Raw genomic sequence first — 26,139 nt, 5'->3', positions numbered from 1 at the left:
GAACGCGGCGGGAGGCGGCCCGGACGGGCGGTGCTTAGAAAAGAGGCGGTTTATTGACGCGGGGCGGTACATAAATACAGGCGGTACTCACACACGCGTGTGTACGTGTAGGTGGGGAGTGGGGGGATGTACACGGTCTACAAACATTTACAGCTGCGCTCATGCGGAGCGGCCGGCACCGAGACCCCCGGCGGTGGGGCGGCCACGGTCACTGCCACCCTCCGCGCCCCCAGGCCGCTCGCTGCGCTGCCTCCAGCAGGTCACCCAGGCGCGGCACGGGTAGGTTGGAAAGAAACCGGCCGTAGCCCCTTTGGTGTTATTTGGCATAAGGTTATGTAGCAACGAGGGGTGTGCAAAGAGTGGGAGTAGGGCTGTACGGTGTCAGCCCCCAGCCTGGTGTCCAGGCAGACCGGGAATGGTGGTATGAGACCCATCAGTGCAGGTGTGAGCAACCCAGGACGGGGAAACCTAACTCGGTATGAGCACAGGGAGCGACGGGGCAGCGTCCAGCACTGGCACCCAGCACCGTGGAAGGAAGGGGGCCCCTTGTCTATGTACAAATCAGTATAAAATCCTAATGCGTACTATTCATACAACGTAAAACCAGGAGTAGGGCTATGGCAGGGTCCCAGCAGCCACTGCTGCAGCCCCAGTGAAGTGACCCTGGCAGCATCTGCACGTCTGCAGTCCTCTGCAGGTATGGTCTGTGTCCTTCAAAGCCTCTGACTAAGGCTGAGGGAGGTGTCTCAGTGAAAGCCCTCTTCCCAGGTCAACATCTGGAGCAGCAAAAGACTGCTGTTGTGAGCCATGTAAACATAGGAAATGCCATCGGATCAGTTCTAAAGGATGGGGTCTGGGTTAATTAGGAGCGTGACCCCATTCCAGGTTGGCTTGATGGCTTTTGGGATGCTATCACTTGAAAAGCATGGCCATGTTAAGGGCTTAGTGGCTGCTCTTGCCTGCGAAGAATGCAGCAGATGCTTTTACATTGACAGCAACTGAAGCTGGGGCTGCTGGAAGTGGAGAGGAGCAAACATTGTCACTTGCTGTGACAGACATCTGTTGTGTCAGATGCTGAGCCTGCAAGAAGGCCAGAAATGGCAGAAGGAACCCTCTGTGTAGCTGCTGAACGTATGGGTGGTGAAAAGGGAGTGTGGTGGACACAGGCATTCCCCTCATCTGAAGGAGTTGGAGGAAGGTGTACAGCTGAAGAAGTCTTGGTTGATCTGGCGTGGGTAGCTCTCCAGCACTTTCACCTGGACTGGATCAAATTTCCAGTAATCTCGGCCTCTCAGGAAATAGGCAAAACCTGTGGGTGAGAGAGGAAGTGTTAGAAGAGACAGGGTTCATGCAGCTCAGAGCTCTTTCCTAGCATTTTCTCTAGCTGACACTCTGCAGCATGTGCAGTACCAAAAAAAGAGCCTGGAAAAGGCAAGAAATACTGCTAAATTTGTTTCGCTTGAACCCAGGCTTGTGGCTTACACTGTTCTTTCACACTATTTTAGTTTTGGTGGGAGAGTAAACAGGATAGATTTTGTTTTATAATCCTGGTGGTTTTAAATATGCTGTACTCATGTAGTGACCCAGTCCTGAGAGGGCAGAGGACATCTAGGACCTGGAAAGGGCTTATGACGGGGAGCTTGTGAAGACCTGCTGCAGAGCATGTTATTGCAAGGAAGCTGCCATGGGGAAGCTGCATTCCCCATCTGGAAGCAGTGGGGAGCCGTTCTACCACGTCTTTGGAAGGAAAGAGGCAGTCACCACAAAAAGAGGCAGTTACCGCAACAGTCATTCCGAGCACCCTGGCTGTCCACAGTGTTTCCGTGGCACTGCCATCCTGTCTTCAGCATGGGGCACATCTGGGAAGACTAGGCAACACCAAAAGCAGCCCGTTCATTCAGGACAGCTGCTTAGGCTGAAGCGTGGGCAGCATTTCTGCTGTCTTCTCATCACTTTCTTTGTTGGAAGCAGTAACAGCTAAGTAGGACTCTGACCATTTCTTAGTCAGAAGCTTGAATTTTCTCTATCAGACACTTAACTGTTGATTGTTTCAATTAAAAATGATAGAACTTCTCACTTTTATGGGAGAAGCCTCAGTTTCCTACCCACTGGAGGGAGCTTCCCTTCTCTCTCTACACTATATGGCACATGCTATAGCTCCGAAATGTGCACTACAACCAAATGCATAAATCTGCTAGGCAGCGGTGTCAGCCTGACTGGCTGCCTCAGAGCAGGCCATAACCCTGCTGCACTGACCAAACTCATCCTGAAAAGCCGCGTCAATCTCCTGAGGGACGCCGCGCCAGTCAGCCATGGCCCTGGGGTAGATGTTGTCCACCTGGCGGGTGTGAGGGTTGAAGCGCCAGTAGTTGCCTCCACTGAAGATATAGATCTTGTTTTTCTCAGCCCCCCACACCAGAGCTGCCTGCACAGGGGATGCAGGGAGGCCCAGCTCCACAATTGGGGTGGGACCAGATACCCGTCTCTCGCCGTCATAAATCCAGTACTGAGAATCTGGTGAGGAGACAGAAAAGGGAGACAAGAGGTCAGTGGCTCTTTGGAGTCTGATAATTCAGCAGTGAACTCACAACTGGAGCTCATGCCTTGGCAGAGCTCCCAGTGAAAGCTGTACCTGAGAGGCAAAAACCCCACCAGTGTCATGGTCACTGTCACGGATGGGTGCCCAAAGTGCCGTCAGTGCAAGGGGTTGACTTCCCATCTCAGTCCAGCCCAGAGGGTGTCAATGATGGGACAAGGAGGACCATTTTAGCAGCTGTCTTTCCTCTATTTGTGGAAGTTACAATAAAAGACTTGGCTGGAGGGACCAGCCTCTACCCTGCAAACTCAGAGCCTGGAGGAGAACGTATGTGGGCATGCAGAGGCATAAAAGGGGCATGGGGCTATAAAGGAGCAAGCTACAAAAACCAGGAAGAAGTTGCCAAGCTGAAATAGAGGCTGCATATTTCTAGATTAAATTGAAATGGGAATCTCTGTACTTAGCCTACGGCATGTAATACTTTCCCCTTATCTCATTTTAACTCATGCTAGGAGCCTGCCAATTTTAGCACTGTAAGTCCTTGTGCGCAGGTCAGGTGCTAAGTAATCTGTTTATGCAGGAACACGGCCTGTAGAGCAGCGTGCTGTGCTTTCTGGTACTCAGTCTCACTGTGCGCAGACAGGGAGGGCATGTACACCCAGGGCAGCTAGGTACCTACATCATTCTGCATTCTTGCTATTAAATTTACACTTGGAAAGAGCATTAAAGAAAACATGGAGCTGAAATGGGGTTTCTTGCTGGCCCTGAACTCTAGACATGGCTAGGAGGAGGTTTGCCCCTGCTGTGGGTGATTGTTAATCCCTGTGGTGGCCAGAGGTTGCCTGGCTCTGCAGACAGGATCCCTGTAAGCTCATTTGGTCTCAGGGTACTACAGAAGCTCCGCATCCAGGTCTCTGAGGAGGAAAGAAGATGCTGTCTGTCCCCTCAGCAGAGCCTTGGGGCACAGGCACAAGAGTTTCACAACAGGTGAAGTTGTCTGGGGCTCCCTTCTGGCACAGTGCTTCCCAGGACAGCTGGGAAGACCAAGCAAGTGTTTTCTTCCTCCTCTGCCAGCAGCATCGCCAGGGCAGAGACTCAAAACAAATGTTTGCATTCCAGAGGAGGAGAACCGGATATTCTGGCTGTATCTAAAATAAAAGTGACCCCTCCTTCTCTCTTCCCGCCTCAAAAATTTAAACAGAGAAGGAAACAAATAACAGGGATCACTGGATTGCTGAGGATGCCCAGAAGGTTTATCCTCCCAGGAACTTGTTGGGTCCTGAATACCCATAAGTAAAGGAGATGCATTTCTAAGCCGTCTGATCCCAGTCCAGCTCTTACCTTGGAAAAACCAGATATTGCCTAGAGGGTCCTCGAAGGTGGCATCAACAGAGCTGGGGATCCCCTGCCAGTGGCGGGAGGCCAGAGCTGGGTAGCCGTCCTGCAGCCTTCCAGCTCGAAGCCGCCACACATAGCGGGACTTGAAGAAGAACAGCTCCCCTCGGATGGTGGATGCGGCATCGAAAGTTGTGTCGCAAGCGTCAGGCTGTAAAGACTGTCAAAGCATGGCCGGTCAGGTGCTTGGACTCAAGGGACCCCCCCCTCACCCAGGCTGGGTTCAAAGGATGGGAAGTCCCTGTGTCCAAGCAACTGTCCTGCTTTCAGCCAGTTTTGGTTGGGCACGTGCTGCCCAAAGATCCCTGCCCCACACACCCCAGGCTGGCGAGCAGTGCCCATGGGGTCTGGATCCAGGCTCAGCAGCGTGAGTGGAAGACACAAACACCAAACCACATGTAAGCCTGCTGCTGGCCTCTGGGTGAGGGCGGTCCCAGCTGTGCTGTTAGAGGAGGACATGGGCAAGCTGTTCACTCACCTCCACATTAGTGATCTCATTTGTTTCAAGGTCTGGCTGGGCCAGCTCTGCTGGCTGAGTTGGGGTTGGATCGGGATTCAGTTTGGGTTTCCCATAGAGGTACTGAATACCTTGCTTGTCATCCTCACTCAGACTTAGTGGGTAGCGGAAGATGTAGAAAGGAGACATCAGTGACTTGGAGACAGCTGTGTGCTGCAGGCCCAGGACATGGCCAAACTCATGAGCAGCCACTTGCAGGAGGTCAGTGCCTGCAAAAAGAAAAGACGGGAGGTGATTTTGCCTGCTTGTGTGTGGGACATGCCTCCTATGGTCACTTCTACCAATTACCAGCCACTGACAATACATTGAGGTATGTCATTGAGGAGTTTAACACAAGGAGAGAGAAATCTACCTCCACTACCGTGCTTACAGGTTGTTGTTCCTAGACCTTTCCTATGTACACCGTGTTTGTGTGGGTTTTTTAAGGAATCAAAGGGCATAATTAACAGATCCACTGGTTCAGGAGCACTGTGAGTGAATTCATAAAACTCAGGTATTAGCCTGGGTATGTTGGTAATTTGCAATTCTGTCGCCAGGGGCTCATCGGCTACCAGGAAGAAAAGGGTTTTCCACACACTTTGGGAAAGGAGAAATATGCACGGAGAAGGAAGTCTGGACCATAGATGTAGGTGGTGGGGTGATAAACATGGTTTATTGTCCACTCAACCTTACAGCAGTTGTTGGCTACAGCTGTCGCATATCAGGTCACATTTAGATCATGTTCGCTGTGGAAGATCATGTCCCAGCTTTGGCAAGGGAATGCTCTGGGATTAAAACTTGCTAATAGCTGTTGTCACAGAGACAGCAGAGGGAGCTCATTTATTGCTTGTGTGTGGACTGTGTCAAGAAGGTGACATTTAGAAATAAATCCATTAAAAAATATCCAGTGTCAAGGGCTGGGCCTTCTTCACTAGACTCAAGCAGATTTATGGGAGATCATGTTTTAGGAACACACGACCCTGCAGCATTTATAAAAGGAGAGGGAGAAGAGTGGATTTCGGTATGCAAAAATGTGTCGTTTGGCAGGTGTTACTTAGCTTCCAATGGATCCTTTTTGAAGTTGATATATTTCAGGGAAAGCTGGAAGAGAGGCACATTAAGCAGCAAAGCCTGTGAGCAGAGGCTGTTTGTTGACAAGTCCCAGCATATTCATTCACTCGCTTTCAGCCAGAAATCCTTCAAGCTGCAGCCCAAGTGATGAGAAAGGCAGGGATGTGAGTCAGCCAGAGCCTCGCTGCTCCAAGCAGGATTTCACTGCTGGCTCCAAGGGAGCAGGTCACTTCTCAGCACCAGGATGCGATGGAACAGGATGGGATGGGACCGGGAGCATGCAGGTGGGAGGAATGCCTGGGAAGGGTGGAGGGGAAGGTGAGCCCCTGTCTTCCTCTGCTGGTCAGCTTCACGTTGAAGTGATGAATTTGTACAGCACTGGCCTAATTAAATCAACATATCTAGGTCAGCTGAGAAAGTGGGATTTCTATTCAGTGATTTATTACAAACTTTCAGACACTTCTGTTTAGCTTGGCAGGCTCCTCACTTGATGCTTTCCAGTGTTGGCAGATCAGCTGTGCTATTGTCAGATGCTCCGGGGTAGATGAACAACAGCATGCCTGAAGGAGCTGTGCTGGGGAGCATCACTGTGTCCCTCAGAGAATGTCCTCCACGTGGAGTCCTGCTTCCTGCACAACTCTGGGGGTTGACCTCAGGGCATACCTTAGCCCTCCTCGTACTTCTGCTCTCCCATCTGTAAAATGAGCCCAAGGATTTCCCTGTCTCACTGGCAGCTGAGTCAAGGATTTATCCATGTTTATATCGTAAATCTCTTTTCAGCATATTAAATGGCAGTTAGCTGCAAAGAGCCTTTACAACATTTATTTGTGGAAGATGCAGGGGGTGGGGGGAAAGCCACAGAACAAGGCTGGATTCTGATGAGAACTGGCATCCATTTTCAGTTCCTGGCTTGCCTCTGACACTGTCTTTGTGGGAGAATGTAGGAAATTCTTCAACAACACAGCCAGTCCCAACAGAAGGTGAAAAAGGGCAGAGCTCACCGTTCCCTCAGGAGCAGAAATGCTTTTGTAGAAAGGTCTGGTGCTCTGTGGTTCTCGTTTTGGGTCAGCATGGGCAGCGTTGGAGACATAGCAGTCTTGTGCCCCACGCAGAGAGTCAGGCTGGCATACAACTGACAGTGACGTGGACTTTGGGGGAGCCCATCTGAGCCCTGAACACTGACATGGACAAAACGTTTGGGAAACCCCTGAGAAGCAGAAGTTTAACTTGGGCTTTGTGGTTGTTTGTCACTGTAGATAAACTGCGAAAGAGGAGGATGGGCTAACTTGGGTTAATTTTGGTGGGTCCTGCTGATGCTAATGCTTTGGGCACTGATCCAGATGGTCCCAGGCAGTACCGAAGTATCTCATGAGATACTGTGACACTGGACCCTGAGTGCCTAAGCAGAAAGCTACCAGCTTGGATATATTATTAGCAAAAAGAAGCAAAAAAAAAGAAAAAAAAAGTCTTGACTTGATGCGGTATTGTTTATGGTCAGAGCATTCCCAGGCCACAGGGACAGAGCTGGAGCCTGTGTAGTTTCCCTTTATGGACTTGTCTGAGCACAGATGGTGAACAGTGTGTGCAGGGGCTGGGGCTGAGGCTGTGCTTTGGAAGACAATTGTGTCACCTGGTGCTTGAGCCTGTTTTCCTTCATCCTTTCCCTACTTTATTTCTAACAGCTCCTACCAATGCTGGGTGCAATTCCCAAGTGACAGGGCACGTGGCTGGGCAGAGTCATCTCTCTTGCTTCCCCTGCCCAGGGGGAGCCCACTGGGAAGCCAGGGTCCTGGGGCTGGACACAGGCTTTGCTGTGGCTGAAAGATGAGAAGAAAAGACATGAATACTAACAGTAGGCTTGTAAGTGGTGGGCGACAACAATGCACACCACAAAAATGATTGTTGCCTCTCAGTTTTAGAGGGTCCCTGTTTAGACCACAACAGAATTATTTACAAGTGCATCAATAAGTGTCCTGGAGCCTCCACAGCTCCCCTTGAAACAGTACCGTACCCAGGTTATTCCCAATCGTCCAGGTCTCATCATAGTCAAAATGGACATCTCCCTCCCGGTGTGTCTTGGGAAAGAACGCGTGTGCCAGAATCCCTCCAGGCCCATCAAAAGGCAAGTTGTCTCCATGCCAGTACCTGGAGGGAAGACACATTGCACCTCAGACAAACAGCCATGTATCTCTAGTGAACAGCATTGTATGGCCAAAGGTGGGGAGCCACTGCGAGGGGCAGCAGCTCTCACTCCCATCCCAAGTTCACCCCACCAGTCTAGAACAACTGCTCAGAGCCCTTCTGATTGCCACAAACCTGGTTCTCCATTGGGGCACTAAGGAAGTAGAGCTCAGTCACACCAAGCCCTGGGGAAGCAGAGCTCAATTACACCAAGCCCTGGGGAGTTTGTGTGTTTTCTCAGGGATGTTTCTCTCCTCCCCCTGTTCAGCTTCCAGCCCAAAGCTGACCGTTGAGCCTGAAGAATTAAGGAGGTGACTGCTCAAGGCAAGATTAAGTCAAAATAGCTGAGGAGTGGCAGGGGGATATGGAGGGGCATCCAGCAGCGAACACAGAGAAACCCTCAGGTCCTCACTCAAGCCAAGCTCGCTGTTGACAAGCAAAGGAAGCCCGTGAGAGATGTGGCCACTTTAGAGAGCTGAGGGAAGCACAGGCAAATACACAGCATGCAAATCGCATCACTGCTTGGACGGTCTCCATTGCTTTTATTAGTTTTGTGCAAACATGCAGCAGAGGGAAGTCTTTGCCCCCATGCATATTATGCCAAAAGTGAATTTCAGGGCTGGGAGCCAAGATTCATTTAACCAAGAAACTATATTTGTCTTTGGGCAGACAGTTACATCGTTCAGTCAAGGGACAGGATGGAGGACCTGAAGATGGAAAGTCAAAACAAACACTTAAAAAACAGCCTGCAGGCAGAGAAATTTAAATGTACCAGGAAAATTAATGAATGATCAGTAACGGTACTGTGCGCAGCCAGCATGGAAGAGCTGCACTTACACCAAGCAGCCCACAGCTGACAAAAAAAAACAACAACCAAAACCAAAAAAACCCTGGTGTCTGAAAGCAGATATATGAGCCTCCATTTAAGTGCCTAAGTTGTGTGCCAGCAGCTCTCGGCTCTGGTTAGAGGCTTGGGGTCTTGCGTGTAAGGTTGCCTCTCTGTCTGGGAGGAGGGTGCTGCTGCTCACCATGCTCACCTTGTGAAATCAATGACAATGTCAGCCCGTCCCTCCTGCACCTCAGTGAAGGTCAGCGGGGTCACATCGCTCCAGACTTTCAAAGCTTCCTCAATGGTCCTTCTCACTTTAGCTTTTACAAGTTGCCATGGGAACCTGATAATTCTGAAAGGCAACAGACACTGGATGAGAAGAGCATCACCTGCTGTCCCATGGACACTGATGTCATGAAGACACTAGCTGCAGGATCAACATCACTAGGGCTGCCACTCTCACTCAGCACCAGAACATCGCCAATCCATACAACCACTGGTCCAGCACCCTCTTCCAAGTAACATGTGCAGCAGGTAAATCTCATCGGTGTTGAAACCCTCTGGCTGGTGGGCCAGAGGTGAGCTCTCTGGAGAGCTTTGCAGATCTGTGTTTTTCTGGATTGAAGTGCTGGAGCATTTCCCAAGTCTGTCCCTGTGAGTTCACCCCCCTGGAGGCGCCTGGGAGCAGTGTGATGTGATTTCTCCTCCTCGGTCTCTGCATTTTTTGCCCCTGGAAACCTGGGCTCACTCAGAGCAGCTGCTGCCTCTTCTGCCCTCCTATAACAGGAAGACTATAAGGTCTGCCACAAAGGGGGCTTTCTTTCCCTTCCATTAACAATGTTGGTGTATGTTAGTCTCTGTTTCTTTCTGTAACACTGTTGACAAAAAAAAAAAAAAAAAAAAAAAAGCAAGAAGCCTTTCTGTTATCTACAGCCCCCTAATGCTACGAGGAACTGTCTCCTGTGTTTAATTCAACAAAAGATTATTTACATGCTGTCAAGGTCCATACGAGTGTGCTCACTTTTCCACTCAAACCCCTGTGGGCAACTGGGGAGGCAGCACAACCCTCCCACAAAACTGTTGAGCAGTTTCACAATTGAGAATGTGTGGGGTGATCAGGACAAAACTTTACACTGAAGTTGTGTTTATGGGAACATCAGTAACAGCTGAATACAAAGGTCTTTTAAAAATAAACTGTGAGGTGAGCCTACAGCAGGGTGGTTGTGGGGGTAAAGGCCAGCAGGAGAGGGCTGATGGTGGAGGCTCATCTTGGCACGTGTCAGGGGTTTGATGTAGGGAAGTGAAAATATGTGCATGGAGTTGTTGATGTGGAACTGACTGAGGGGTGATGCAATGGCTGTGCAGAATGTGTTTGGGCAGGGGTGGGTGGGCAGCTGTGTTTATGGGAGCATGTGCATGAGGGGATGTAGAGGTGCTAGGTACAACCCTGCTGGTGGTTCAGCACGTGGTTCCCCTGCCCCCTGGCTGCCCTCCAGCTTTTATGGTCACATCACAGTGTGCTGTGCTCCAGGGAACATCAGACTGAGAGGTTTGGGGAGGGAGAAGCAACCCAGCCTGACTCCCATTTCAGGCCTGTCTTACTTGTAGGTGAGGTCGGTCTTGTCCCAGCGTCCACCAGAGAGGACAAACCGCTTCTGCCGGTTCCGCCCATTCTGGCTGTCCGGCAACACTGGGAGGTCCGGCACGCCACACCGAGGTGGGTTCCAGTGTGCAGCCTGCTCATCCACACCCACAGGGAAGCCCTTAGCAGGAACACCGGTCCCCGCAGCGTTCACCAAGGAAGACAGCCAAGGACTCTGCTCCTTCCAGGTGTGATGCTTTCGAGACACATCCTAAAAGAGAAAAGCAAAGCTGTGACTTCAGTGCCTGGGAAGAGATGTCCTCATACAGAGCGGCAAATGTTTGCCCACAGCAGTCCTGCACTGGTGAGTTCCACCCCTGCCTGGGGCTGTTCCCCTGCTGCTAGGGCACAAACTGCTTCCCACAAACATCTTCCCTTCCCTGGAATCTGCTGCTCCAAGGCCAAGTCACACCTGCGAGACAGTGTCATGCCACCATGGCATCCCCGAAGCACTGGGCTATTTTTGGTCCTCTTTTCCTTGGCAGCTGACCAGCAGGAAATGTTTTTGCAAGCTGTGGATGAGAACCAGGCCCTTCAAAAATGAAACAAATCACTAGGGAGTAAATTCTCCCCCTTTGCCCCACATACTTTATTCCCTCCTGGCCCTGGGTAGAGGTGATATTAATGGAAGGAAGCCTTTAGTACCCAGCACACAACTGTGCTCCCCATTGTCATTTCCATAGTGTCTCCTTGCTGTCCTGGCATGGTGAGCAGGTTTTCAGCATGGCTGGGGGTCATTGCAAGCTGGAGAGCCAGACACATGGATCTGGGGCATGACAGTCGAGCCCATGGGGCAGAGAGCAGCAGGAACTGTCCCACAGCCCCACCACTGCCTGAGGTCACTGACTCTGTAGGTAGGGTGGGACAGGACCATACCCTGTTGCCTCATTGCACCTGTGATTTTGCTTGGGGATAACATCACCTGGGCTCTCCCACACTTAGTTGGAAAAGCACAGTTCCTCTTGGCAACATTAATTAATGCTAATTAGCTGATTTCCATTGGTTTCTCACCTGACTGCAGGACTATGGGGCCACCATGAAGCATTACCTAAGCATAATCCCCCACCTGCTGTGAGGCATGTGGAGTGAAAGACACTTGGTCCCTGCATCACCACACTGCACAAGCCAGAGGTCCAAATGCAGACTTTTTTCCCTGATTCTTTGCAGGCAAATTCAAAGGTGTTGGAGCAGCAGGAGCAGCTGAGACACTGCAGTGACACATCTCTACCTGGACAGGCAGGTTCCATCCTACAGGGCTCTCGAGTGAGGACCTGGGGTTTAGGAGTCCCCTTCCCTCCCCTGCAAAGAGCTGTCTTCTTCCAGGCCAGCTCTCCTGGCTGCTGCCCTGTCAAGGATGTGAATGAAAGCCAGGATGGCATAATGCCAGAGCTGCCATGATGCTGTGTAATTTGCGTGCTGCCACCACTCTGTTCCCTACAATGAACCCATTCATGCGGGCTGGAATGAAGTGTGAAGCCCTTGGCATTAATTCCGCTACCGAGCTCCCAACTCTACAGTGGCCCCGTGCCTCTGAGCAATGCACAGATGGACAAAGGAGCCAGGGAGGTCACACAAGGTGCAGTTTAGGTGTCCATGTGTCAGTTTAGGCTTTCCATGTGTCTGTCACTACTCCAGCCTGCTGGCTTATCCTCCCCAGCCAGGCAGATTCCCTCGGTGGCTTGGTACTGCCAGCCTTTGCCTTAGAAACCATTGACCCAGTCCTGGTGTCCCAGTGCACTCTCACACACTATGGGAACCACATCATCAACATGTGCAAAGCGAGAAAGCTGTTTTACATCCCGAACAGCAAAGCCTACCCAAGCCACCAGCCATGGCATCGAGAATCCATCCAGTGCTTTAGTGGGAGGAGTGAATATGGGCTGGTCTGTCCCACACATGTCTGCACTGGGCTGCTCCTGCTGAACGCTGGAGCCCTGCCAGATCAAAGGTACCTGTCTCTCTGTGAGGAGCACTCCAAGAGTTGCCTGGCACCCAGCATAATGGCAGCTGTGTTTCCAAAGCCCAGCCTGGAGGGCCACTTGGCTCTCCTTGCTCCTGGGTGTGCTCAGGAGTACCCGCTGCCACTAGAGGCAGGTCCTGCTGCCCGAGGGCATGGGGTGATGAATGTGTCTGTTTTCCCAGGACCAGGAGGTGCAGGACAGAGTCTCTGAGGCACATGGGAGAGTGGAGGTGGATCCTGGGGAAAGCTCTCGCTGTGGAACGGGGACCACTGGGAAACGCTCAGGAGTTGCCCAGGTAGGTGGGCGGGCTGAGGCTGACCCAGATAATCTTACCCCTGTTTTTTTGTCTTGGCTCTGCTAAGTGCATTCCCAGGTCTCCCAGGACGGCCAGTTGCTGCCTTACCGTCTGGGGGCAGTGGCATATACCAGAAAGTACTGCTCTCCTCCAAGCAGGAGCAGAGGGAGGAGGAACTGCCTGTTTCCTTCTCACCCCAACAGATCCCATGTTTTAGAGGCAGACCTGGGGTAGGCTTTCTCTGTCCTCTTTGGTTAGCTCAAGGCCACTGGCATGAATCCCAGCTTCCAGTTACCCAAACCCCACCTTGCCTTAGGCAGGATCCTTCCTGCTCCTGGCTGCCGACCCTCTGCTGAGACCAGGCCCTGGGAGGGGACACTGTGCCCCCCCTGCAAACAGCTTTGGGTGGAGGCAGGAGGCAAGACCTGCCTGGCTGCCCCGTGTACTCACTGTGCCCCTATACAAACAGCAAGTCTCTCCTTGTCGTCACTGCACCGACATTAGCACCATAGCAGGAAAGGGCTGGAAAATGCCACTGCAGGCACAGCCAGCAAGGGGAAATGTGACAGGCAGAAACCACTTGCCAAACAATGCTCAGGAGACACGTCAGGCTGGAGATTTTGGTCTCCTTGGCTGGACACACCTCACTGCAGGCACTTCCCAAGGCGTAGATAACGTCCTCTCGCTTACAGTTGCATCCTTCCCACCCAGCACTAAAGCCACCCTCCTCTGGGAAGATCTGGCTTTGCTCTCCTGAGCTATGGTATAATGCCCCAGCTGAATGATTAGGGGTTTGCTTAGGGCTGTGCTGCTGCTGAAGCTACTACAGACCTGTGAAGAGAGAATGAGGAGTGTTGCTGAGTAACTATCAGGGCATCCCCACTGCTTTCATCCGCCACCGGAGGACAAAAGCAAAGGCAAATCCCTGCAACCCAGGGCAGGCCTTCAGACCAGCTGAGTGCAGAGCCAGCTAAACGTGTGCAGCCTCTTGTACTGCCCTTCCTAGCAAAACCCACAGTCAGGGGTGGCTGCTGCGCATGGAAACAGACAGTTTTTAGCCAAGGGAAGATGTCAGGGCTTTGCAATAGAGACTGAACGGCAAAATGTCTGCACAACATGAGCACAGAGGGGCTGCCAGGCCTGAAACCAAGGGTTGAGGGCAGTAAACAGAGCAGAGAAGCAAAGCTATACACAAAGAGTGCTGCAGGCTGGCCGCAGTTCCTCACAAAGAAAGTGCCTCTTCCTGCAGCTTGTGACCAAAAGGCTGAAAGGGAACAGGAGGGAAAGGACAGATCCCATGGGAGAGCAGAAACCGCAGTGGAGGTACAGACTGCTCACTCAGTTCCTCGCAGCTTTATCAGCCCTCAAGTGATGTGATACAACAGCCATCACTTCTGGGTCTGCTGGGGCCAGACGAACACCAGCCAAACTTCCCAGGAAGTGTCCCAGCCATCCCGAGGAGCCAGAAGCATCTTTAACCTCATTGTGTTGGGTAGCACTCGCCCTCCAGAGCCTCCCAGGAGAAGAAGCAGCCGGAGCAGCACAGCTACATGGAGAATCAGCAATGCTGTGTATAAATAACCTCAAGAGTGAGGTCAGTGCCTGGTACTGACAAACCCAGTGCTCTCCTCTGCCTGGGTCCATCCTCTGCTGCCTGCCCTGAACTTAAACTTGCCTCCTCTGCTGTGTACCTAATTACCTGGGCTCCTGCCTGCTTCTGCAACATGGACATGAAAGGAGAACCTCCCCCCCTCTTCCCGTCAGACAGGAGTGCCTGCACAAGTTACAACGTGAATCCCATCAGTCTTGGATACTTCCCCTGTCATTCGAGGCTGTTTCCTCTTCTACTAGGAGATGAGCTCATGTGCTTTCTTCCCACCTCCCCATCCTTTCTGCTGCTGCTTTTCCATTTCTCCCTTCTTTCTCCTTCTGTTACTCAGAGTGTTTGTCAAGGCTTTGGTGTTTGCTGCCTGTTTAGCTAGTAACATTATCCTACTTCCATCTATGAGCCTGCATCTTGGAGCGCTCCTGCCCTTAATTCAATGTGTGGAGAGGGAGAGCAGAGATGCTTTCTTCTGCAGTTCTCATGTAGACAGTTCTCTCACCCCATTTCTGTCCACTGTTGGGTGGCTGTGCCCCCCAGAGGCCCCGCACCCCTTAACAGCCTACAGCAATGTTCCTGTCCAAGATCAGCATTGTTGTCCTCATGCACAGCGTACCATAGCCAGCTTTACAGCCAGCCTGCCTCCCAGTCCAGCATAGACTTTCAGGAGTTGGACTTAAAAGTGCGGCTACAGCTGATGGTTAGTGGTAAAACTGGAGCCAGCTCCACTCTAGTCAGGTTGTGTCCCAGAAGCAGACTGGCCTTGGAAGGTACTAATGCTGCAGCTGAAATTTCACAGCAGAAATGGATTATATTTGTGGTCTGGTCAGAACCTGAGCTAAGCATGCTCCTGGTAAAGGCAGTTAGTGGAAACAATGGAAACTCAGTGGAAACAATACCCAGGCAAAGCCACAGGTTTATTGATCCTGCCTTCCCCAGAACAAGGCAGAGTGTCCCAACCCCTCTAACTATGAAGTCTTTGCTTACACAAAATACTTCTGCTACAGGACTAACTCCTTCATGCTGGGCTGTAGCCCGATTCTGCTGCAGACAGGACCAGGGACAATGCAAAGGCCAAACTTCAGCCAAATGAGGCCAAATGGGAGGTGCCACAGTGCCTGGCTGTGCATACACAGTTGGAGGTTCCCCTCTGCTCACTTCCCATACTCTGTGGCACCATCAAGTACCACCTCCTGGGACCTGACAGTTTGTTTCCAGATTAGTTGGTGGTAGTTGTTGTTGGCAACAAGAGAAGGAAAATGTTTATTTTTCCTAAGCAACGTGGAACATGAAACATTATGGACTGCAAATGTTTATGCCCACAGACAGAATGAGAAGACCCAGGCTCTGATGTAACAAGAGAAAGCAAATGAATAAACACCACAGGACTATTTTTATTATCACTTTAATTACGTGACAGTTTGTGAGTCTAGTCCATCAACAACACCACAACCAAGCTGCTGGTGTCACCCAAGCAACAGTTTGCCAGAAACAGGAGTACTTACAAAGCAAAAAAGCCCCAGGATGCCAGGATAGCAAAAGGTTTCAAGAGCCCTTCATCTGAAGACCTAGAAATCCCTTGAAACCAAGAAACCACTCTAGGATGTGGCACACTCCAGGTAGAGGAGGAAGGGGGGTTGAGATGTTTTGTTTGTTGTGTGATTACATCCAAGCTAAGGTAAGCAATGAGCTACCAGTGCCCAGCCCAAGGACAACAGCCAGGAGATGTCCCACAAGGTACAGCTACCTGGCACAGTTGCAGCCCTCTTCAGAGCTATGGGGGGGGATGTTCTGCCCTCAGGGAGCATATGCTGCTCACATGTGCAGGCTGGGATCTCCAAACCCACAAGACAAGCACTGTTCCTCTGCCCAATGTCCTGGAGATGTCTGAGATTTCCCCCCCCCCCCCCCCCGCTTCTAATTCTCACAGAGCCACTTTTGTAAGATGGTGATGTCTCTCTCCTGCCCAAATCCCTCTAAGATGAGGAGGAAGTCTGGTCACCTTCTGTTCTTGTGGATCTCATCTGCATGAGGATCTCAGTGAACCTCTAAAAACATGTCTGTGGCCCTTAGTGAACCCCTGAAATGCTTTGCTTTTTGTTTTACTGGACAGCTATGTGCACACTCAGCAGTGCTTCCATTCATGTTACAAGCTGGGCCATCCCTGATATAAGATTATCCAGGAACCCTTCATTTACCTGTCCACATATCTGGGATTAGTAGGAAAGAGCTGACAGTGTCTCTGGTGTGAAAAGTCTCTGCAGAACAATTTTTCCATGGAAGATTCTTTTTAAACAAGACCTATGCAGTGCAGCCGCCTTCTGCTGAGCCCCCCAGGTTATGGTGCCAGGGCAGGATACACATGGGGGAAGCAAGTAAAGTGCAGCATGAGCTGGAGTGGAGGATCCTCCCCAAAGTGCTTCTCTTCTCCCTGCTCTGTTCTCCCTCCCCAGTGAGTGCACTTCACCAGCTGCATACCCCAAGTCTTCCTACACTGCAGGGTTATGCATGTGTGTTGCATGTGAAAGCTCAAACATAACAAACCCGCTGGAAAATAACTGCTTACATGTGTCTTGAGTCTCTCCCACAGCAGAGGATAAACATGCCTAAAATTACCAACACACACTCACTCACTGGCAGTATTTAAATAGCCAAATCAAAGAGTGCAAATCAAACCCTTCGTGCAGAAGCTGCCTCAGCCCTGAGCAAGGCAGGCAGCCTCCCCGGCTCCTGGGCTGCAGGGAAGGCAGCACCGTGCTTCCAGTGGGGAACCTGCTGGGTTCAGGGCAAGAGCTGCAGGATATGGGTCCTGAGGGATTATACTGGCAGCTGGGAGTGTGCCTACCACTTCTCCACAGAGAGACAGTTTCCCAGCAAATGGACTGACTTTGATTTCCCAGGGGAGCCGAAAGCAATGCAGGAATTCAGTGTCTGCGTGTGCACTGCCCCGAGGACTGCAGATCTTTTGTTCTCAAGTTTTACAGTGGACACCAGACACAGCCTGTATTCTGCTCTCAGTTTTCTCTTTCTTTCTTTAGGCATTAATGTAAAAGTGGAGGAGATCTACAGGGTTTACTACAAAGAACACAGGTCCTGCAACTTGCCCTGTGTAGCCTGGCTTTAAAGTGAATCTTAGCCCTTGATTCCCTCCCCCCTCAGTTACTGATGTTGTGACTTGGTTTTGGAGCACCAAATAGCCATGATGCAGCACCCTGCTGCACCTAGGGCAGTCCTTGCCCACCCCATCTACTAGCACAGTTTGAGGAAGTCACCATTGTCTGTCTTGTAGGAGTGAGGCTGAGCTTTTCCCAGCACAGCCCCTCGGCTCCTTTCTCATTCATCGCCAGACAGCAAAAGGTGCCCCAACAGGAAATTAGCTGCTATTAGACATAGGGAAACATCTCTTTGCAAGGAGGCTCAAAGTAGCCAGAGAAGTGAACATGCATGGCAGAGCTCTCTAGTAAGAGAGTGTAGAGAAGGGCTGAGGCCGGAAACACAACACTGTGAGCCCAGCAATCCCATTTCAGCTGTTCCACACTGACATGCATACCCCAGGCAGGAGAGGAGTGGGGGGCACAGCTGTCAATTTACTTACATCATATGCGAGAGCAACCACCGTGATGCTGGCTTTACCTCAGAGGCAGTAGAATAACCTTCAGAAGCCTTGACACCAGATAAGGAACTCAAAAGGGCAGCTATTTGGGGTGAGAGAACTGCTGTTTGAAAGGAGAAAGCATCTGTCCATTTCCAACCCCAAACCAATGCAGTCACCATCTCTGCAAAGACTGAGTTGATCCGAAATCCCCAGCTCCAGATGGCTGCTCAAACACACAAGCACAAGATGTCCCAGAACAAAACATACCTGTAGAAGCATCACCTGGAATTACTCCAGCCAAGAGGAAAGTATTAGCACTCATGATGCAGAGCATTAGCCCGAGATGAGGAAGAAACCATCTCTGGGCAGCACGCTACCCAGGTGTGGGGACCTTCTTCAGGAGTGTGGTGGTGGATTAGATGGACTTGGGAGCCTGAGTAGACCTAGACCCCTGTATTAACTCTGTGCTTTTCAGCAGTTTGGTGTATTCCCCCCATTCAAGGGGCACTGGCCAAGGCAGATGAGCCCCAGCAACCTTTGCAGTCACTCAGCAGCTGGGAGCACTGGCAAAAGCAGATGAATAGTGCATGTCACAGCTGGACCAGACCCAAGTTCAGACAGTGTGAAACCCAGGCTGGCTTTCCCTTCCCTGGGAATCCCGCACGGGTCCTTGCTGGCAGCAAGATTAGGACCAGAGGCTGTGCAGGTCCCTCCAGGAGCAGCAGCTCCACCGCTTGGACTTGGCAGAGTCTGAGGCAGCCCCCAGCCCAGCCAACATCCCTGCAGAATGCAGGAACCAGTGGTCTCCAGCTTTACTCAGGTGGAGCTCTGTCCTCCCAGCCCACCACTTGCTGCATTCAGATAGGGATGAAATCCACAGAGCAGTGTCATAACTGGGGTGCAGCAGAGTGCTACTGCCCAAGTGCTCACCTCACCTTCCTCAGAGGCAGAGTACAGCCAAATGCAGGGACATTTCGTTTGGAATAATACAAGTATTTTGGGGGCCAAGGCTGCTTTGTGCCAAGTTCCAGCCCACAGCGTACTTAACAGCCAAGTTAGAAGTACTCAGATGACAGAGTTGATAATAAAACCATCGACAGAACCTGAACTAATCCCCTTGGGCTGCTACTGGGTATTTACTCTATCATTATTTTATGGCGCACTAGCGAAGCGCATGTATATAATAACCCGATTACACAGGCACACATTCCCAGCACAAGGAGCTCTCTGTCTTCTCCCGTCCCCCAAATCCCTCGCACGCTGCTGCTCTTCTCCGGCGGCAGCAGTCCCAGCTGCTCGCAGCTCCGTCCCAGGTGCTGGGATCTGGCAGGCATGCCCCGCCGCTCCCCTCCTGCCTGCTCCTTCGACTCATCCCTTTAGCCTCCCCGTAACGCTCCTCGGCGCTGCCCGCACAGCAGGCGGGGGGTGCCGTTAGAGGCAGCCAGTGCTCTGCTGCCTTCACAGGAAGGGGGATCCCGTGTCCTCTTGTAAAGCCTCCTTGTCCCATTTTCCCCTTGTTTTTCCCTCGCTCCGCAGACGGCAGCACGCCTGTGGAAACTCCCCTAACACGCCAGGAGGAGCCCGCGGAGCGGGGGTCCCCGGGCCGGTGTCTCCCGGCGGCGCAGCGCTGCCCGCTGCCGGCATCCCGGGGACGGCCTGGGGGGGTGGAAGGGGGGAAGGCTCACCCCGCTCAGCGGAGGCTCTACCGGGTAGATGCTCCTCTCGGGGCCGCACCGGAGAGCGGCGGGGCAAGGGGCGGCTGGGACTCGGCCGGGGACACGGAGCACCGGGGGTGGGAGGCACCGGGTGGTCCCAACTCACCGGCTTGTGGCGGCGGGCGGGAGCGGCGGGCGCGCAGTGCAGCAAAGCGGCGGCCAGCAGCGCGGCAGCGGGCAGCGGCGGACGGGCCATGCCGGGCAGTGGAGCGGGCTCGGACATGGGGCGGGGGGGGGATCCCCGCTGAGCTCTTTATACCCCCCCGTAGCCGCCTGCCCTCCTCCCCGCGCCTCCTCCCGCTCCTGCCTTTTGTTCTCCCCGAGCCGCGGCTGCACGGGCCGGGGGGACACGGCCCGCCGGCATCGCGGGAGGGGGGTCCCGCCCCGCTCCGCCCCACCGCCCCCGGCAGCGGGGCGGAGCGCAGCGGGGCGGGACGGGCGGGACCCCACGGACCCCCCTCCCGCGCCTGCCCGGCCCCGTGTAACCGGGTGCCCACCGCAAGCAGGCTGTGGAGGTCCCTGCGAGTGCCCGTGGGGTCACGCACTGCGCCCCGGGGGCGATACACTGCAGCGCCGCCGGGTTTTTGCATCCGAAGGCGAGGGAGCAGCGGCTGGAGCCGCCCAAGCCCGGTGTCAGTGCTTCCAGTCTTGCTGCTGGCTTCTGCCTGGATTGGGACGGCTTTAAACGGGTCAGTTAAAAGTGTCTTTCACCTCTCCTGCCTCGGGGTACCAAGGACTAAACCCAATCCAACTAGACCCTCAGAACGCACCGAGACCACTCAGTCCCCGTGGGGAATATCTGATCTCTGGGTTTAAATGTGTCTGCGTCCCTGCTTTGCCTGTGCAGGGCTCCACTAGAGCCATCTGTGTGCGCCTAGCCCTTCACTTACCATTTCCAAGAAATCTTTTGCTGTGCAGGATGCTGAGGGAAGGGAAGGGAAGGGAAGGGAAGGGAAGGGAAGGAAGGGAGCAGCTCCCCATTTTGGAGATGCCAAAGCCTCCATCTGCTCAGCCACCTGGAGATGGAAGCAGCAATGCACAGATCTGGTTTCTCGGTTCCTCTTTCTATGGGAGAAGCCCTGGGCTGTGTCAGCATCCCCTCAGTAGACTGAGTTTAGCTGCAAATTGTTTCAAGAAATGTATGCAAATAAGAAAACTTTGATCTCCAGCTGCCTGTGCTGGTGTGCAGGGGGTGGGTAAGGCTTCCTGACATCCCAGACTATATTACAGTTTTATTTGTCTGTGATCAGTTGTTCATGTTTTGTTTTATGGGAACCATCCTGAGGATGTAAATACTGGATACGGTAAGCAGATGCGAGAAGAAAGAGTCTGGTTGTGGCTGTGCTTGGAAGGTGCTGCAGCACTTAGCTAGCGGGCTGTTTGCGAGATGTTCCCACACCACAACAGTGTGTTTGGCATATTCCCAAGGCCTTACTTGGAAGAGGGGAAAGGGAAGGAGGGAAGAAGCAAAAAGGAAGAAGCAAAAGGGAAGAAGCAAGGAGCTGGTGTTCACAGGGCTCAGACTTTACACTGTGGAATTTACTCTTCTGCTATTCCATCTGTGCCCTGGGAGTGCAGAGCTGATCCTAGTTTCTTGCCTTGCTCTGAGCCAGACAGCTGGGTCCCAGTGAGAAAAGCTTTCCTGCCTTTGTCTCTCTTTTCTTTAGTGCCTTTTCTTTGAATACTGGTGTCTCTGGGAGCTCAGTGCCTTCCAACCCATGGCAGTGGAGCCTGCTGGTGCCCTGGGGAAGTGGGGAAAGGGACAGGAGCAGCCTGTGAGCAACAGGCAGTTTGGCTCATCTTTATAAAGGGAGACTTTTGAAGGGGGTGTTCTGGGAAACACAGTCCTTGCAGAGATGGGACAGCATGTGAGAACTGCTGGCTCCTGCCAAGGCACTTAATACAAAAGAAAAGTGGATGGTGTGTCTGGGATTACAAATATTTCCCAGCTGAGCAAGTAGATGTTTAGCAGCAGGAAAATGGCCCATTCGGCATTTTGGGTGTTTGTGTACTCACCTTCTGCAAAGGGCCTTATGTGCAGCCTGCAGAGGTGTTTTTTCTAGGACTTCTATGCTAGGAGCTCTCTCAGCCACTGTCTGTCCTGTCTGTGCAGCCCCATCGCTACCTCTGTTTGCAGCTTGCTGAACGTACAGAGGCTGCTGGCAGATGAGCACAGGGCTCCCACTCCAGCCCCAGAGGGCCAACAGCCTGACATCTGTCTGTGCAGGCACTGTCTGCTTTCCTGAAGCTCCTGCCAGGCTGGAGCCAGATTTGGGGTTCAGGGATTTCATAATGGCTGCAGCAGCTCAGCAGAAGCCTTCATGATTGGGAGGTCCCAACAGTCACTGATGTGATACAGCATCCTCACGCCTCGCTTTTCTTGCTCAGCATCTGCTCCAGTGCCTTCCAGTCCTAGTAAGTGGCAGAGTTGTCATGAGTTTTCCAAGTCACAAGCGTTAGCTCTTCTCCCACCCTCCTAAGACTTTCCAGCAAGGAGGGACCTTGTGAATGCCTGGGCAGGCAGAGCAGTATCCTAATGTGAGTCTCAACAGGAGCTAGCAACTGGGATAATGTCTCCCAGCAGCCCCCTCCCCAGCAGGTGTTTGGTGGAAAGAGACTGTGCAAGATGAAGGAAGAGAACAGTGGGTCCGATTCTGCTCTGTTGTGGAATAACTGTTTCAGTCCATGGGCCACTTGGGTGTGAAATTTCCATAAGGCCCTTTGGACAAAGAGGAGGTGCGGGAAGAGGTCTCTGATGAGAGCAAAGGGGAAAGGGGAGGGAAGTGGGAGAGAAAATAAATTTTAATGGATTAAGCCTGTCTGTCCAAAGTCATTTGTTTCCTGCCACCTCCCTGGTGTGACTTTCACAGCTGTATTCTGTGTGGCTGAGGACCTGATTTTAGGTTCCCTGCTAAGTCAGCATGGAGCTTTACACCTCCTGAGCACTTGCCTGAGCAGCTGGAAGAGGGTCCAGGAGCCAAATCCCCAGGAGAGAGAAACCCCTTTGATTTCTCTTCTAATGTCTTTCCTCTTCTCTCTGTAGGTGATGGCCACATGAACTGATGTGTCCAGCATCACTGCTCAGTGGGTGACAAATGGGAACACATCCCCATCAGGCAAGTCTCTGTTCTCACCCTCTTGCTTTTGGGATCCCTCTTTCCTTTGGCCCTGGCATCTTGTTTTTCTCCTGGGCAGCCAAAGTGGGTGTTTGTACAGGTGGTAGTAGGTGCAAACATGGCTGGAGGTCATGCACAGTGCTTACTGCCCTTGTAAACACCAGTGATCAAGAGTATTTCTTGAAGAGGCCTTGACTTACCCTGTTCTCCTCAGCAGCCCAAAGCATGGGCGTGGGGAGGGGGCAAGAAGAGCATGTGGGGTTCCAGGAAATTTGGCCTTTGCTCCTGGACTCACAAGTGGAAAGGTAAAGAAATATGTAAAGTAATATGTAAAAAATGTTCGTTGGTCAGCAAAATGCTTTGCTTCAAATTTCCTTTGAGCTTTTTAAAATCTTCTAAATGAAAATGGGTGGAATTGTGCCGACTGCCCTGGACCCAAACAGTGCACCTTGAAAAAGAGATGCACTGCACCTGCGCAGGGGTCCAGCCCAGGAGCAAGTCCCTGGGGGAGCAGCTAAGGCAGCTGCAGCCCAACCCCGTGTAGCTCGCACTGCAGCTGACATGGTGTCCGAGCAGCTGCAGGGTCATGTCGCTCTTCCTCCCTCTTCGCCCTCTGTGGCCCTGATGCAGCTGCAGCCAGCCCTGGGATTTGAGCCCCGCGAAGCAGCTCCCTGCCGGGCCGTGGTCTCGGCAGGGCAGGGGCAGGCTGCAGGCTCGGGAGAGGTACGCCACAGTGTTTGTTGTCTAATCATCTCCTGCCCCCGTGCCAGGAGCCGAGCGCACACAAACACTGCTGGGCTCCGGTGAAAAGCACTGCCTGCGAGATAAGCCAGGCAAGGAAAACACATCCATCTTCGTGTCTCTTGGCCTGAGACGAGGTTTCATCTGCCGGCATTTTCCTGGCGTAGGCTCAGGGCACACCACAATTCACCTGAGGAGCCAGACGCTGGGGAGCCAGCTCCCATTCCTGGTGAGAAGTGTCAGCCCCGACTGGTGCAGAGCGCGATGGCTGCAAGGAGCTGGCAGTTGAGGCCCTGTTGGTGCTCAGGGAAGGGTGCTGAGCCTGGGCTGAGCCCCTGTGGCAGCTGGGACCCGGCTGTATGTCACCAACAGTTGTGTTCATCACCTGAGCAAAAGGGTGAGTCTCTCTGCCCAGACTCCCTGTGCCCAGCCATGCACCCGGCAGAGCCAAGCTAAGAGCTTCCAGCCAGCAGCCCGGACAAAGCAGAAACGACTGGGAGATACAGAGCCGAGCAGAGACTCAGCTCCAGCCTGCAGCTGCTCGTGTCTGATAAGGAGGCTGCTAGTGCCGTCTTGCAGTGCTCTCAACTTGCCAGCTCTCTGCAAATGAAACGTCCTGGTGAAACGCCCCCCACCCTTGGCTCCCTCTGATCCTCTCCGAAGCTGAGCTGAGACTGGAATGTCTCCTGGGATGTGATTCCCTCTAGCCTAAGGGGACTGCGTTAATAAAACCCAGTGTGAGCAGTGGAGGTGATGGGGGAGGAGGCAGGCAGGGCTGTTGAGATGAGGCTTTTACGAACAAGTTGCGGGTCTGTGGGAAATGTCCTGTCCTGTCCTCTCTCCCTCCCCCTGTCCCTGGAGCCCAGCTGTGGAATTCAAGGTGTGGGTTGAGGCTTTTCTTCATGCACATTTCTGCTTGGAGCAGCCGGGCCTGGAACAGGTACCACTCTCCCAGCCCCTCTTGGGACAGCCTCGCTGCTGCTGGGACCCTCCTGCCCCTCCACATTGTTCGGGCGTCACCCCCATCACCCCATGGCGTGTGTTTGCCTGTGATGAAGGTGTCCATCCCTGGGATGTGCAGGCCAGCTTGGCAAGCCAGGGCCAGCATTAGGAAGGAGAGAGTGCTCCCCACATCTCGGCAGGACTAGGGGCAGCTGCACTTGTGGCAGGGAGGCAGCTGGGCTGGTTGGTGCTGGATGAGCAGAACTAGGCATACATGAGGCATCTTCCCAGCACCAGGCTGTGGGCTCTGACTGAATGAAGCCTTGTGAAAGCAATAAGGATATGAGCCAGCAGAGCAGAAAAGACGGGAGTGAGCAAACTCAGTCCAGAGGAGGTAACCAGAAAGAGAGGTAACCGAGTTGGTGTTTTACTCTCTTGGCTCCCATTGGGATGCAAAGTGCCTGTCACAGCTGTTGCTTTATGCAGCAGTGATGCAGTGCCCTGCAGTTCAGAGCTCGTGCTACCCTAGATGCTGTGGGGAAAGACATGTCTGTGACCCACACTGCATTGCCACTAACAAAGGTTACTGGAATAAATTGGCTGATGGACTGTGGCAGAGACTGGTTCCCCGGATGTTATTCCACTTTCTCTTGGGCAGCAATGGCTGAACCCCAAGTTTGCATTATCACAAACTCACGGTAGAATCCTCAGATCCAGGGAAGCGCTCAGATATCAAACTCAAGACCCTGAAGAACAGTCTAAAAACAGCATCACAAGAGCTTGCACAAGGCTGGGAATGAATCCAGTGTGGCACACACAGTGCCCAGCCTTTCCAGAGAGCTGAGGTGTTTGCTGGGACCACTGATTTTGCAATGGCCAGGCTATTCCTACAGAAGAGGATGTATGCACTGTTCTGATGGAGAAGCCCATGGATGGACTCTGCATTGAGCTTAGCATTCTATGGTGGAGACTGCAGCTGAAAAAGCATTTCAGCAGAAATCATGACAAACCGGAGTGCACAACCAGTGTTCCTTGTGCATTTGCAGGGGTTATTGACTCTCCATATGAAGAGGAGACACCAGCAGCTTCTTCTACAGAGGAAAGAAAAGATGGCCTCTGTCTGAGGAAAGGTGTTGGAAGCTGGTGGCTGGACAGCCTCAGTAGGGCAGGGAGAGCAATGCGGTGATTAAAACTCATGAAACATTTTGAAGAGCTGAGACAAAGGACCCCGAATCACGGGTGCCTGTGAACTGTTTGTGTAGAGGCTGCAGCATTGCTTAAGATCTCTCTGGGTGCTGTATGAGCTATGTTTTCGCTTGGGAAGGGGGAGTTGGGGGGAGGTACTGTAATATTCTAGTTCAAAGCAGTAGCTGTTCGTGGGTTGGTGCTAACAGCCTCCTAAAAGGTCACGGATGCCTCTGCCTTACAGACAGACCCCATCCACACTTCCATACTTACTCACATGTTATTTTACTACAGATGCCTTGGGGCTGTCAGTGCCCCCTGCCCCTGGAGCTGCACTTCGCACTCTCCAGGGATGTTTGCTGTGTGTCTGCAACAGAGAGGGGAAACCAGACCAGCCAGGGAGCAGCTGTGCACAAGTGGAAGGGAATAGCCTCTGGGCAGACATTTGGCTGAGGAGGAAATGCTAAGCCCCAAGCACATCCACCGGGACAGCACAGGTAAAGCGGGGAGCCTGTAAAGGTGTGAGATGCCTGCAGGGCCCACTTAGTGCTGTTATCTCCCGCCAGGGGTGCAAGCTTGCTGCTTTGGGCTCCCTGAAACCACCTGCCAGATCCCAGCCAGAGGAGAGGCAGCAAAGGGCAGTGTCTCACTGCTCAGACCCTCCAGATACACAGCAAACAAACCTGCACTGGCTTTTTAGCTGCACTGCTTATGGGGTGCTCTGCAGCCATGAAGAAAACAAAACAAAATCTCTGGGCTCAGGTCTGCTGTCTTGTCCTGTATTTAGCAGGTGAATTCACAGAGCTCACAGTAATTGTTGTCCTCATGATCTGAGG

General features: G+C 52.6%; 1 protein-coding gene across 1 annotated transcript; it reads right to left on the bottom strand.

Annotated features, from left to right (window-relative positions):
* Positions 1-80: 80 nt before the first annotated feature.
* MMP11 (matrix metallopeptidase 11) lies at positions 81-19,515 on the bottom strand. The gene is made up of 8 exons (XM_040582421.1): positions 19,426-19,515; positions 10,111-10,361; positions 8,717-8,860; positions 7,510-7,643; positions 4,410-4,657; positions 3,878-4,091; positions 2,257-2,514; positions 81-1,309 (listed from the first exon to the last, which is right to left on the bottom strand). The coding sequence occupies exons 1-8, from the start codon at positions 19,513-19,515 to the stop codon at positions 1,176-1,178; spliced, it is 1,473 nt and encodes a 490-aa protein (XP_040438355.1). The 3' UTR covers positions 81-1,175.
* Between the last annotated feature and the right edge of the window lie 6,624 nt (positions 19,516-26,139).

This window comes from Falco naumanni, chromosome 1 (genome assembly GCF_017639655.2).
Source record: "Falco naumanni isolate bFalNau1 chromosome 1, bFalNau1.pat, whole genome shotgun sequence".
NCBI classification, from domain to species: domain Eukaryota; kingdom Metazoa; phylum Chordata; class Aves; order Falconiformes; family Falconidae; genus Falco; species Falco naumanni.
This window is presented reverse-complemented; position numbering and strand designations above follow the sequence as displayed.